The sequence below is a fragment of the Engraulis encrasicolus genome, chromosome 12, assembly GCF_034702125.1.
Source record: "Engraulis encrasicolus isolate BLACKSEA-1 chromosome 12, IST_EnEncr_1.0, whole genome shotgun sequence".
Classification (NCBI taxonomy): domain Eukaryota; kingdom Metazoa; phylum Chordata; class Actinopteri; order Clupeiformes; family Engraulidae; genus Engraulis; species Engraulis encrasicolus.
The window spans coordinates 55,013,502-55,028,501 of NC_085868.1; the positions used below are offsets into that span (position 1 = coordinate 55,013,502).

At 46.3% G+C, this 15,000-nt stretch overlaps 1 protein-coding gene across 1 annotated transcript in view; it reads right to left on the reverse strand.

Moving 5' to 3' along the window:
• kalrnb (kalirin RhoGEF kinase b) overlaps positions 1-15,000 on the reverse strand; it is a 149,015-nt gene that overhangs the window by 87,736 nt on the left and 46,279 nt on the right. Inside the window, exons 3-7 of the mRNA XM_063211968.1 lie at positions 14,800-14,914; positions 11,158-11,350; positions 8,357-8,588; positions 6,682-6,827; positions 4,848-4,970 (exon numbers count right to left, since the gene is read on the reverse strand). Coding sequence (XP_063068038.1) covers positions 4,848-4,970; positions 6,682-6,827; positions 8,357-8,588; positions 11,158-11,350; positions 14,800-14,914 — 809 coding nt within the window. The remainder of the gene's footprint in view (positions 1-4,847; positions 4,971-6,681; positions 6,828-8,356; positions 8,589-11,157; positions 11,351-14,799; positions 14,915-15,000) is intronic.

The following is a 15,000-nucleotide window of genomic DNA, read 5'->3' on the forward strand; positions in this document are numbered from 1 at the left end:
AGTACACAGACACCGTGACCTCCTACATCACAAAATGCATTGATGATGTTACAGAAATAAAACGCATCACCACCAGGGCCAACCAGAAGCCATGGTTCACAGGAGACGTTCACAGACTGCTGAGGGCCAGAGACAAAGCCTTCAGAGCAGGAGACGTAGCTGGCCTAAAAGCAGCAAGGGCAAACCTGTCCCAGGGCATCAGGAAAGCAAAAAAGGAATACTCGGACAAAATAACAACACACTTCAAAGACAGCAGAGATGCACAGAGCCTGTGGCAGGGCATACAGGCCATCACGGACTATAAGCCCGCACCACGAAGCTGTGACAACAACACCTCTCTGCTAAACGACCTGAACAGTTTCTTTGCCCGTTTTGAAGCACAAAATGACACTCATCCACAGAAAACTCCCCCTCCCCCCCATGATCAACCCCTGTACCTGTCCTCTGCCAGTGTGAAGAGGACACTGGCCACCATCAACCCACGCAAAGCAGCTGGCCCAGACAACATACCTGGCCGAGTGTTGAAGGATTGTGCAGAAGAGCTGAAGGATGTCTTCACAGACATCTTTAACATCTCTCTGGAGCAAGCAGTCATCCCATCACTTTTCAAAGCTGCTACCATCATACCCGTGCCGAAGAAATCATCACCATCATGCTTCAATGACTACCGTCCTGTAGCACTGACGCCCATAATCATGAAGTGCTTCGAACGGCTAGTCCTGTCACACATCAAAGCCACCCTACCCCCCACCCTGGACCCCTACCAGTTCGCATACCGAGCCAAGCGATCGACGGAGGATGCAATCTGCTCTGCCCTCCATCCAGCCCTCACCCACTTGGACAATAAAGACTCATATGTGAGAATGCTGTTCATTGACTTCAGCTCAGCATTCAATACCATAATACCACAACAACTCATCAGAAAACTGGACAAACTAGGTTTCAGCACCTCCCTCTGCAACTGGCTGCTGGACTTCCTGATGCAGAGACCACAAGCAGTACGGGTAGGGAATAACACCTCAAGCACCCTGACCCTGAGCACGGGGGCTCCGCAAGGTTGTGTTCTCAGCCCCCTGCTGTTCACGCTGCTGACACATGACTGCACAACGACCCACAGCACTAACCATCTAGTGAAGTTTGCGGATGATACAACACTGGTGGGCCTCATCACTAAGGGCGATGAGACCCACTACAGAGAAGAAGTAGACCTGCTGGCCAGATGGTGCAAAGACAACAACCTCCTGCTGAATGTCAACAAGACCAAGGAGATTGTTGTCAACTTTCAGAGGGTCCAAAAACAACTGCCACCACTGACCATCGACGGTGATGCTGTGGAGAGAGTGAGCAGCACCAAGTTCCTTGGAGTGCACATCAGCGACGACCTCTCTTGGACCACCAACACTACATCACTGGCGAAGAAGGCCCATCAGCGTCTCTACTTCTTGCGCAAACTAAAGAAGGCAAGTGCTACACCCTCCATCATGACAACATTCTACAGAGGAACCATAGAGAGCGTCGTGTCCAGCTGCATCACAGTGTGGGGAGGAAGCTGCACGGAGAAAAACAGGAAGACACTCCAGCGTGTTGTGAACACAGCGAAGAAGATCATTGGAGTACCACTCCCCTCCCTGCAGGACATTTACACCGCACGCCTCACCCGAAAAGCACTGATGATCATCAAAGACACAAGCCACCCTGCACACAAACTGTTCAGCCTCCTGCCCTCTGGAAAGAGGTACAGGCGCCTCCGTTCCCGTACCACCAGGCTTGCAAGCAGCACGATGCATCAAGCAATCAAGATACTGAACACTCAACCCACTCTCCCTTCACTGTCAGCCTCTAGCCAGCCAGGCCACTGACAACGCTCCCCCCCCTCATCCCCACCACCATATCTGCGACTGAACATTCCACCTGCACTACTACATCTGTGACTGAACTTTCAACCTGCACTAACTCAAAACATACACATGCACACACACACACACACACACACACAACACACACGCAACACACACACACACACACACACACACACACACACACACACACACACACACACACACACACACACACACACACACACACACACACACACACAAGCACACTGCACTTTCTGCACTAAACCCGAACATACACACACTGACACACAACTCATACTCACACACATACACACACACACACACACACACACATACACAGGTACACACACACAGACGCACACCGCACTTTCTACCTGCACTAAACACACACACACACACACACACACACACACACACGCACACAAAACACATACAAACACACACACACTGCTGCTGGCGTATTTACAGTTTTTCTCGATTGGTTTGGCTAATTTTTCGAAACTGAGATGACATTCTCAAAACAACACGGACAAATCTCCAAACCAAATTTCAATTTCCCACAACAGTATGGCATTATTGATGGCTTTCATCAATTTTCAAATGCTTTGTACATGTCTCAAATGTTTAGTACATCTCGGCAGATGGCTATGTACAAGTACCCTACAGTTGACACATTGAGCATACATTTAGCACATTTTCCAAATAAATTGACCTTTCTTATCTAAACGAATTAGACAATTCTCAGTGTAATGGTTGCCCTCTCCAAAACATGTCAGCATGATTTCATTGTGTGAGTCATCATATGCAAAGTAGTCTACACAATTGTCAAAACATAATATTTTAAGAATTTCTTTACTGTAAACAGTAAATTCATGACAGTGTTCAACAGGCCAGATGGTATTGTAACTTTACTAGTTTGTAGAAAATAACCGTGCATACTACAGTTTCCTCTGTTATTTAGCTAATTTCTTGACATTTTTTCAAACGGCATTCTGTGAGAGGAATTTAGTTTCGACACACGGGTAAACTGTTTTTGGAGTGATATGAGCAAGTGATGAGGATCCATGTAGTTATGCTGAACCATCCAGTTTATTTTGACAGAAGGACTAAATGAATGCAAATGAGCCAAAGCAATTGAGAAGGATCTATACCATTTTGATGGTACTGACCATTTATGTGGGAGAAGGTCTAGTGCTGATTCAAGAATGAGCTGTTTTGGGAGGTATATGACATTTTGCTAGTTATCTGATCTGTTGTGCAGAAGTGTAAGAATGTTTAGCCAAATGACCCAAAATTTATAGAAATGTCATCTCGGTTTCAAGAAATTAGCCAAACCAATCGAGAAAAACTGTAATAAAAACCTTTTTTTTAATTATTTATTTCTTCAAATGCTACTATTACTATGTCAGAACGCTATAAAGGACTTTTAGAAAAAGAACAACAAAATACCTCCTCTTAATGTATGTTCTCTACAAGTCTTCTGTTGTCCAGTCTTGCACTTTAAATGTCTGTATGAGCAATGTCTACGTCCATACTGTCTATGTCCATGTATGAGTACTGTCTATGTCTATACTGTCTATGTCCTTACCTAGATTAGTCTATGTCTGCATGGGAGAGCAAGAAACGCAATTTCAAATTCTTTGTATGACCAGTGCATGTAAAGAAATTGACAATAAACTTGACTTGACTTGACTTGACTATTAACTAGCGTAATGTTTTAAATAGTAACCAGGGTTAGCACTGCTGCTGCTGTACTGCTATTAACTAGCCGCTAGCGTAATGTTTTAAATATAAGCAGCAATACGAGCTGTCAGGCCACTCATTCACTCCTCCCTCCCAGACACCACAGAGACTGAGGAGCAGACATAGTAGATTATAGAAGTTTTAAGGCAGGCATTTAAATCAGGAGGGGATTCCCAGTCTGAAGTGATTGCCAGCGTGAGTGAAATTTCTTTCTTTGGTGTTTTGCATATTTGATATTTTCTCTCTTCTCAGTCTTTTAGCAGAGAATGAGCTGAGGCCTGGATTCAGTGCAGTGTGTGAGCTGAGGTCTGGATTCAGTTCAGTGTGCCATACTGCTACATAGATCCAGCAATGTAGGATACCGAATGAGCCTCAGGCCGACCGCACTTTGGCTCCGACAGCACTGCGGCGCTAACCTGATTTACATCATCTGGCTGCGTTCGGCTACGTCACGCGGGGGCGTTCCCATGCCTCACAGATATCAGATGGCAAGAGTCAGGTAACTGCAGCGCACTTTCGCTTCTGACATAATTCAAACCCCCCAAACCCAATTTCACACGAACATTGCATTGATAGTCAATGGGCGGCGCCGACAAAATAGAACTCATCTCTAATTGCTATCCGACATCCGCGAATGTCCACGGACATCGGCGCCAGTGTGCAGGGTTCTATTGAAAACAATGGAATCGAATTTTTGCGGAGCAGTGCTCAGCACTTTGTCGGAGCCGATGTGCGGAAGCCCTAAATCTTCTCTGCATTTGTATAGCCTGAGCTGTAAACACTGCTATACGAATTCAGTAACTTGTGATGCCAAAAAAAGCTCTAACTTTACTGCATACATTATCCGTTACTCATGAAGCATTATCTTTTCAGCACCATGGTTAAAGAGCCAGAGCTATAAGAATGGATATATGAATTCAATAACTTGTTATACCAAACTCTCACTGTGTGTGTGTGTGTGCTTGTGTGTGTGTCTGTGTGTGTGTGTGTGTGTGTGTGTGTGTGTGTGTGTGTGTGTGTGTGTGTGTGTGTGTGTGTGTGTGTGTGTGTGTGTGTGTGTGTGTGTGTGTGTGTGTGTGTGTGTGTGTTACCTTCTCTGCGTCCTGTTCGTACAGCCTGAGCTGAAAGCACTGGTCCAGCTGCATCTTGCGTGTGTGTGTGTGTGTGTGTGTGTGTGTGTGTGTGTGTGTGTGTGTGTGTGTGTGTGTGTGTGTGTGTGCGTCCGTGTGTGTGTGTGTGTGTTACCTTCTCTGCGTCCTGTTCGTACAGTCTCAGTTGAAAGCACTGGTCCAGCTGTGTCTTGCGTGTATGCCAGGCCTGCAGGAGGTGCTGTCGCGTCGCCTGGAGCTTGTCCAGCAGGGCGGCCACCTAGGAGAAGAAGTAATGATACGTTACATTACTTTACATTACACTGAGTTTATGCATTTACTGTATCCAATGCAACTTACAGTTATAGTATTTTAAGTATTCCAAACAGTCCCTAGAGCAATGTCGGGTTGGGTGCCTTGCTCAAGGGCACTTCAGTCATGGATGGAGGTTAGGGTGACCACCTGCTGATAAGTCCAAGGGGGGACGAGGGGTATGCTTTTGAGGGACAATGTGGGACAGACCCTGGCGTGCATGCGCACTCACGCGCCCTCACGCACCAGCAACAACCCCCCCGCCCCCAATTTGGCTTTACTACCATACTACTACATTAGTGATGTAGGCTATTATTGGGCGTTATATGACACAGGGCATGGATAGGTGACAGGTAGGCCTTTTAACCTAAACATTGCAGATATGGGAATTACAATATGCAACCGATGTGTAGTTTTGTTCCTTCTATAAAATGCAAATATAAAGTAGGCCTAGCCTATAAAATGTAATCACTGCTTAACCCCACAGCCCTAATAAATGTAACAATCAATAAATAAATAGGCAACACTATTTAGACAATTTAAACATTGTCAGTAGAGCTCCATGTGAAACAATAAGTGAACATAATTTGAAAATACCAGCTACACCTTGTGCATCTGTGCAGTTTTGCCAAATTGGTAGCTCATGAAGACCCATAAGCTACTTTGTACACCTTTAAGGACCTGTACATTTTACAATAATCATTTTAGCAAGCTACAACATCACAGCGTTTGGGGAAAACAAACTTCAGATTTAGCCATTCTTGGCTGACAATTCCTGCTCTTGTGTTTATTCTGTTACAAATGCCATACTGTGAATCACATCAGGGGAAACAGCAATAAATCAACCTGGGAAACAGAATTCCTGCTTCACTGATGCATTCTGTTGCAAAAGTCATGGACTAGTGTCTGTTTTCACATTGATCCAAGGTGGCACAGTGTTGCTTGACTCTCTTAACTGGACAAAAAGTCAGCCTACATTTCCCTCGCGTTGCGCGTTGCGATGTGCGCTTCGCATCGGTATTGAGCACTGCCGCTACTCGCGGTTAGCTTTCATAAAATAGAACGCATAAGTAAGAATCGGTCAGTTTGCTGCTAGGGCAAGGTGGGTGTTAAAAAGTAGCATGGAACGAAGTTAAATCCCACCTCTGGCTTGCTTTGATGCAGGCTTGCTTTGATGCTGGTGGGTCTTGGAACCCCTGTGTGACTGCCTAGGTCTCAGGGATAGAGAGACTTTTTTTTCTTCGAGCACACTTGATTATGCGGGACAGACTGTCAATTAGCGGGACGCACGATTTGAGCTCCAAGCGCTGTACACGCACGCGCTACGCGGGACGGGTGGTCACCCTAATGGAGGTGTGGGGAGAGGTGAGGTTGGGATTTGAACCTTCAACTCTGTGATTTTAAGACCACCTCCCTAACCATACATAACCTTACAACCTTGCTTACAGGGGTTCAGAGACCAAAGGCCTCACCTAGTATAAAAGCCCAGCAGAGATCAAAGGCCCCAGCAGGTGATATAGATAGATAATAATAAAAACACAACATGACACCAGGCTAACAGGTAAATGCATACAAACCCAGCAGGGTTTGGTAAGGGAGGGGATTTGAACCTATGACCCTGTGATCTAAAGTCCGACTCCCTATCCATTACAACACAGCTGCCAGACCAGAGGCCTCACCTTGGGCACCAGGCTCTGGAAGTCCGGCCCCCCCGACAGCCGGCCGTCTCCCCCGTCTCGGATCCTCTGGAGCAGCCGCTGGCCCTCCTGGTCCAGGCCGTCTACTGGGGCCTTGGAGATGGTCTTACGCAGCCTAGCGTGATCCTCTGGAGAAGGATAGGAAGAGAAGCTGTTATGATGTTTGTGTGTGTGTGTGTGTGTATGTGTGTGTGTGTGTGTGTGTGTGTGTGTGTGTGTGTGTGTGTGTGTGTGTGTGTGTGTGTGTGTGTGTGTGTGTGCCGATCTGTCTGTCTGTCTATCTGTGGTAATGGTCCTACCCAGTGCAGTAGGCATTGTGATTCCTCCGCGTTTAAGGGCAAGTTCTCCAGTATGTGTGTATGTGTGTGAGCAGGGAAGCTGAAAGGAGGGGACAAAAGGGACAGTTGTCCCGGGCCCAGGGAGAGAGGGGGCCTCATTCCATTATATGTATTTGGTTTGGGGCCCTTTTATATGTCTTTGTCCCGGGTCCTGCCAAAGCTGTCAGCGGCCCTGTGTGTGTGTCTGGTAATAATCTCTAACCCAGTAGGCGCCGTGACTCCTCCGCGTCCATGGGTAAATCCTGTGTGGTCAGCCCGTCCTGCAGCTGTGTGTGTGTGTGTGTGTGTGTGTGTGTGTGTGTGTGTGTGTGTGTGTGTGTGTGTGTGTGTGTGTGTGTGTGTGTGTGTGTGTGTGTGTGTGTGTGTGTGTGTGCGCGTGTGTACTAACCCAGTAGGCGTCGTGACTCCTCGGCGTCCATGGGTAAGTCCTGCCTGTGTGTGTGTGTGTGTGCGTGTGCGTGTGCGTGTGCGTGTGCATGTGCGTGTGCGTGCGTGTGCTAACCCAGTAGGCGTCGTGGCTCCTCGGCGTCCATGGGTAGATCCTGCCTGTGTGTGTGTGTGTGTGTGTGTGTGTGTGTGTGTGTGTGTGTGTGTGTGTGTGTGTGTGTGTGTGTGTGCTAACCCAGTAGGCGTCGTGGCTCCTCGGCGTCCATGGGTAGATCCTGCCTGTGTGTGTGTGTGTGTGTGTGTAGCTACTAACCCAGTAGGCGTCGTGACTCCTCCGCGTCCATGGGTAAATCCTGTGTGTGTGTGTGTGTGTGTGTGTGTGTGTGTGTGTGTGTGTGTGTGTGTGTGTGTGTGTGTGTGTGTGTGTGTGTGTGTGTGTGTGTGTGTGTGTGTGTGTGCGTGTGTGCTAACCCAGTAGGCGTTGTGACTCCTCCGAGTCCATGGGTAGATCCTGTGTGTGTGTGTGTGTGTGTGTGTGTGTGTGTGTGTGTGTGTGTGTGTGTGTGTGTGTGTGTGTGTGTGTGTGTGTGTGTGTGTGTGTGCGCGTGCGCCTGTGTGCGTGTGTGTGCGTGTGTGTGTGTGTGTGCTAACCCAGCAGGCGTCGTGACTCCTCCGCGTCCATGGGTAGATCCTGTGTGTGTGTGTGTGTGTGTGTGTGTGTGTGTGTGTGTGTGTGTGTGTGTGTGTGTGTGTGTGTGCGCTTTAAGTGTGTGTGTGTGTGTGTGTGTGTGTGTGTGTGTACTAACCCAGTAGGCGTCGTGACTCCTCCGCGTCCATGTGTAGATCCTGTATGTGTGTGTGTGTGTGTGTGTGTGTGTGTGTGTGTGTGTGTGTGTGTGTGTGTGTGTGTGTGTGTGTGTGTGTGTACTAACCCAGTAGGCGTCGTGACTCCTCCGCGTCCATGGGTAGATCCTGTCTGGTCAGGCCGTCCTGAAGCTCCTCTAGGCGGGAGAGGAGGTGCAGCGCTCCCCCCGTGAACTCCTCCAGGGAGACGCGCAGCTCCGTCCACTCCACATGGTCATACTCCAGCGTGCCCTCCAGGTCCCCCGTCAACTGGGACGGGTCCACCAGCTTAGTCAGGCCCTCCACCGACACCATGCTAGTCTATGGAGACAATAATGTATATCAGTGGTTATCTTAGTCAACTGGGATGGGTCCACGAGCTTAGTCAGGCCCCCCACTGACACCATACTGGTCTATGGAGACAAATACAATACAGTATTTAAGATATACATATAGATTAGGATACATAGGAAGCGTTGGAACATCTCAGTTTAACTTCGTCAACTGAGACGGGTCTACGAGCTTAGTCAAGCCCTCCACCGACACCATACTGGTCTATGGAGACAAATACAATACATGTACATAGTATTTAAGATATACATGTAAATTAGGATATAGGAAGGGCTGGAACATCTCAGTTTAACTTCATCAACTGGGACGGGTCTACGAGCTTAGTCAGGCCCTCCACAGAAACCATACTGGTCTACGGAGACAATAATGTATATCATTGGGGCGCGATCACACAGAACACTGATTTTACAGTAGGAGGCGGACGTTTTCTATTGTTTGTTAATGAAAATGAGCTAGTAGCTCTGAGAAGCGCTGGAACATCTCAGCTCAACCTCGTCAACTGGGACGGGTCCACCAGCTTAGTGAGGCCCTCCACTGACACCATACTGGTCTACGGAGACAAATACAATACATGTACATAGTATTCAAGATATACATGTAGATTAGGATACATAGGAAGGGCTGGGACATCTCAGTTTAACTTCGTCGCCATATTGGTCTATGGAGAACAGAAGGGTGTATGAGTATATGAGTGGTTATCTTCATAGAGAATATTCATTAATAGTACTCTAGGTAGCTAGTAGCTCTAAGAAGCGCTGGAACATCTACAACTACATCAACTAGGACGGGTCCACTAGCTGAGTCAGGCCCTCCACCGACACCATACTGGTCTATGGAGACAAGAAGGGTGTATAGTGTACATCAGTGGTTATCTTCATAGAGAATATTCATGAATAGTCCTAGCCCAGAGTTGTTTTTTGCAAGAGGTTGTTGTGAGGGATATCAGTGGTAAAGCCTATATAACTCCAGAGACAGCAATGACTTTTTTTGTCAGTGAAAACAGTGCAAAACAGTGAAAATATATGTTAGATGTCATCTTATATACACCAGGCAGTAAATAGTGTGCGTTCAGTTCACGTTAACCTAAATTACGAACTAGTTCACGGATTATAGTTCATTAAGCTAGTTCAGATACAACACTGACACCTACAATCGTACATATACGGAATGGGACATAGACATGGACACATACAGCTGTGTGGCTCTACTAGTTTAGTCAAGCCCTCCATAGACATTATACTGGACTATGGAGACAGAAAGGTGTATATAGATTCAGTTATACAGTATAGACAACAGTGAGATCTGGTACGACACGCAAAGCTAGGAGGGGTCCACCATCTTAGTCAGGCCCTCTACCAACACAATACTGGTCTATGGGGGGCAGAGGGGTATATACTATGATAGAGATTCACATGTACTGTAAATCAGATATGCATTAGGATATAAAATAGTTGAGATGAGTCCACTAGTTGAGTCAGGCCCTGCAATGACACCATATTGGCCTGCCGGAAAGAAGATCCAAATTGAGATCTTTAAATTTAAATACATATTAGGGCAGTTCTAGAGAACTGCTTAAATAAATAATAGGTCACATTAATATGCAATAGGAGAGGTGATGACTCCTTGGCCAGGCCCCCCGAGAGATACACCATTCAGGTCTGGGCAGGAGAGGGCTGAATGGGTCTTGACATTGACCCTGACACTACAACTGGGGGTGGACATAAACCACACAAAAAGGTCTTGACATTCACACATTCGACAGGCATTGAGATACACAGTGCTCTACACAGCAAGAATCCCAACGTCATTTCAAATCTTTAAGTTGAAATTAACTCCATTTCAGTTAACATTTGGCCCCATTCAAAAGAATAGTGTACATGTTACTCTTTGGAGAGTGTAACATTTTCAAGGTTGATTCTACGAAACATTTTGTAAATATCAACAGTGGAATGTGAGAAAATATTGAACACTAGTGGCACCTGGAGTAGAGTAGGCGGGTAGTTGTGTGCCGGTCTCGGTTTGAAGCATTCTCATTTCAGAACCAGTTTTGTTTGTTTACAGAGGCGTTAACATCAGAAGTAGAAGTAAAAGAAACAAAGAAAGCCTGTCACAATATCCTTCCAACATGAGACTTCACTGAGCAACTGACAGAGTATGTAATGGATTGCAAGCAGTGAACAAACCTTGAATGTCAATCAAAAAAGTTCTTGTTTTTGCTAACCAACGTCTATAACAAAAAGAGTTGTATTTGATCCATTGCAACATTCATGTCAAGGGCTCTGTGATTCATTTTAGTGAGACTGTAATGGATTGCAAGCTCAGACTAAACCTTGACTGCAATGACTGTCAATCAAAAAATATATATATTGAAAAATAGAATAAAATGTCACAACTAAAGGTGTTGTAGGCCTATTTGATTCCATGCTACATCTATGTCAAATCCTCTGTGATTCACTGTGATTGAGATTAATCATTTAAAGAATTGTTAACATATCTGTAACCTCATTTGAACCCCTCTTCCCCTTAAGTCGAGTCTCACCTCGAATGTAAACTTGGCGCTGCCAAAGTTGGTCTTCTGTTTCTGCCAGAAGTTGTCTGGCTTGATGATGAGGGCCACGCAGATCTCGGCAGGGAAGGCCTCCTGTAGCGTCTTCAGAAGGGGCTTGATCAAATCCCACTTGGAGCCGCGCATATCGATGATCACCGTGAAACCACGCTTACTCACATCCTCACTGTGATGGAGAGAGAGAGAGAAGGGGGGATTGGAGAGATGGAGAGATAGATGGAGAGATGGAGAGAGGAGGGGAGAGAGAGAGAGAGAGAGAGAGAGAGAGAGAGAGAGAGAGAGAGAGAGAGAGAGAGAGATGGATGGGGGAATTAGGGAGAGAGAGAAAGATGGAGAGGAGAGGGGGGAGAGGGATAATGTTAGTACTTGTAGTATTTGATCAGGTCCAATTTGTAGCCACACATATCAAAGAGGGACACATATTGGGGGGGCTTAGCACTTCATCAGATGAAATACTTGGAGCCACACATCTCTGAACTAACACCCTCTCTGCAAACAAAAGAAAGAGTGTGGGGTTGAGGAAGAGAGAGAGAGGAGATTGGGGCGAGGGGTGCTCTGAATACTAACAAACCATTATACAATATGCTTTATGTGTTCTGGACCATAGGAATGAATCAGCCTTTGCTATGCATTTCACTTTCAAGGTACCAGACCACAGAAATGAACTAGTGAGTTTGATCCCTTTCTCCAGAGAGGTTTCATTGCAAAGCTTTGCTCTTGCCATATGAAAGTGAAAGTGAAAGCCCATTGGGAAACTCCAACTCCCATTGTCATTGTGACACAGCACTCCACAGCACACAAGTGAACACTGCACACTGCACACAACGAAATTGCATTTATGCCTCACTCGTGCAAGGGGGCAGCCCTCAGTGGCGCCCCATGGGGAGCAGTGCGGTGGGACGGTACCATGCTCAGGGTACCTCAGTCATGGTCGAGGATAGGGGATAGCACTGGTTGATTACTCCCCCCACCAACCTGGCGGGTCGTGAGTCGAACCGGCAACCTCTGGGATGCAAGTCTGACGCCCTAACCGCTCACCCATGACTGCCCAACATATATAGCAGTGCGCTACAACAGGCAGAGGACTACCATGAAACGTAGTCCAAGCGTTCACATGTTGCAGTGCAGCACATACTGTGTATATACTGGGTCTACATTAGTGTTTCTCAACTGCACCCTTCACAACATCCCCCTGGAGGGTTCTAGAGCCCCCTATGCAGTGCAGTACAGCAGGCAGAGGAATACCAGGAAACCAAACGATCACATGTTGCAGTACAGCTGTAGCATGCTGTGTTGCCAGATTGGGAGATTTCCCGCCCAATTGGGCTGCTTAGGATGACTATCCCTGGGCAAAAAGAGGCATTTGGAAAGTTTTTTCTGCAGATTAATGGTTATAGAAATCAATAAAATTTAGTTGAAATTGGGTGAGATTTAGTGCTTACATGCAGGTTTTGAACAATTTATGGGCTGGAAATCATCAATCTCGTCTGGCAACCATGCTAGCATACTGTGCAGGCCTATACTGGGTCCGCTCTACATGAAGCATACATTATGCATGACACAGCTGCATATGGGATCTATAGGCTCAATGGTGGAATACTGCACAGGCCTACAGGGCAGAGCCCCAGGGCCACAAGAGTCAAGGGGGCCCTGAAACCCAAGCCTCTATATGCCCAGTCTCATATACAGTTGTGTTGAAATCACACTTCTAACAACTGCACATAAGGGGGGCTTTCTTGTTTTCTGGCCCAGGGGCCCATGGAATAATAATCCACCCCTGAGTATGGCCTTCATATCCACATACGTAGATAGATAGATAGATAGATAGATAGATAGATAGATAGATAGATAGATAGATAGATAGATAGATAGCATCACCAGAGAGAGGCAGAGAGAGCCTAATTGCACAGGGCACCATAGAGCCTTAATTTTCACTTAGCGACCATGCTCACTTAGCATCTTAGCATCCAGCCCCCTCTACTGCACTGTGTATTAGCATTTTAGCATACAGCCCCCTCTACTGCACTGTATATTAGCATCTTAGCATCCAGCCTCTTTTACTGCACTGTATATTAGCATCTTAGCATCCAGCCCCTTTTACTGCACTGTATATTAGCATCTTAGCATACAGCCCCTTTTACTGCACTGTATATTAGCATCTTAGCATACAGCCCCTTTTACTGCACTGTATATTAGCATCTTAGCATACAGCCCCTTTTACTGCACTGTATATTAGCATCTTAGCATACAGCCCCTTTTACTGCACTGTATATTAGCATCTTAGCATACAGCCCCCTCTCTACTGCACTGTATATTAGCATCTTAGCATCCAGCCCCTTTTACTGCACTGTATATTAGCATTCACGCTCACTGAGCATAACACCACTTTAACTGCATATGCATTAGCATCAAAACCCCTATACTGCATATTAGCATTCAGCACTTGTAAACCATTGTCACATATTCACATATTCTTGAATTTCCCCCTGGGGATCAATAAAGTTACTCTACTCTACTACATACCATTGGATGCCATGCAGAAGCATCTATAATTACATCCCTCCTTCAATCCCCTCACACCCGCTCTATCTCACACACACGCACTAACACGTACATTAACTCACACACATGCACGCACGCAGCCATGCACAGTACACGCACACGCACACGCACACGCACACACACACACACACACACACACACACACACACACACACACACACACACACACACACACACACACACACACACACACGCACACACACACACACACACACACACACACACACACACACACAGGGCCTTCTGTAGCCTTCTGCTGGCTACATTATACTGCACACGGTTAGTCTACCAAGCCCAGAGTCAACACCAGGGGATTATATTATATTATATTATATTATATTATATTATATTATATTATATTATATTATATTATATTATATTATATTATATTATATTATATTATGTAAGCTTCAAATAAGACTCATGCTGCCAGTCGCACCTCTAACAGAATAGCAAATCTGGAAATAAACGCTCTCACATATTGTCGTTTACTGCAATCAGTGATGGCCAAAGTAAAAGTAAAGTAAAAGCAAAACCTGCTGTAGCTGCCTTCCAACACAAGTAACTTAACTGAGTAACTTGTTGCGCACGCACACGCACACACACACACACACACACACACACACACCAGCCTGATCTCTCAGAATTCCGTGGAATGGACACAGATCTTTGGGACACAAAGTGTCAGTTTGTGTCAGTTTCACAGATGTTGCCAAAATTCCGTGCCCCTGGACACGGAATTGTTTCCGTGATTGACTCACAGAAGTGCTTTCTACATATATAACCTGACTCTTGCCCTCTGGTATGCCATGCGGGAGGGAATGGAACGCCCCCGTGTGACGTTGCTGAACGCAGCCAGATGATGTAAATCAGGTTACTATCTATATTCCATCGAGTCCATTCCACAGAATTCTGAGAGATCATGTTGCACACACACACACACACACACACACACACACACACACACACACACACACACACACACACACACACACACACACACACACACACACACACACACACACACACACACACACACACAGGTGTTTTTACCTGGGCACAGTGGACAGGTAGGTGACTAGTTTGCGCAGGTCTTCTTGTTTTATTCTGTCATGGTTGCTACGCGCTGGAAAGGTCAGGATGGGGCCTCCACGCTTGTCCCGCCCACCTGTAACAGAAGAGGAACATACATCAACATTAGAGATGCACAGGATCCAAGATCCGGTTCCATATCCGGCAGGATAATAGGGTTTT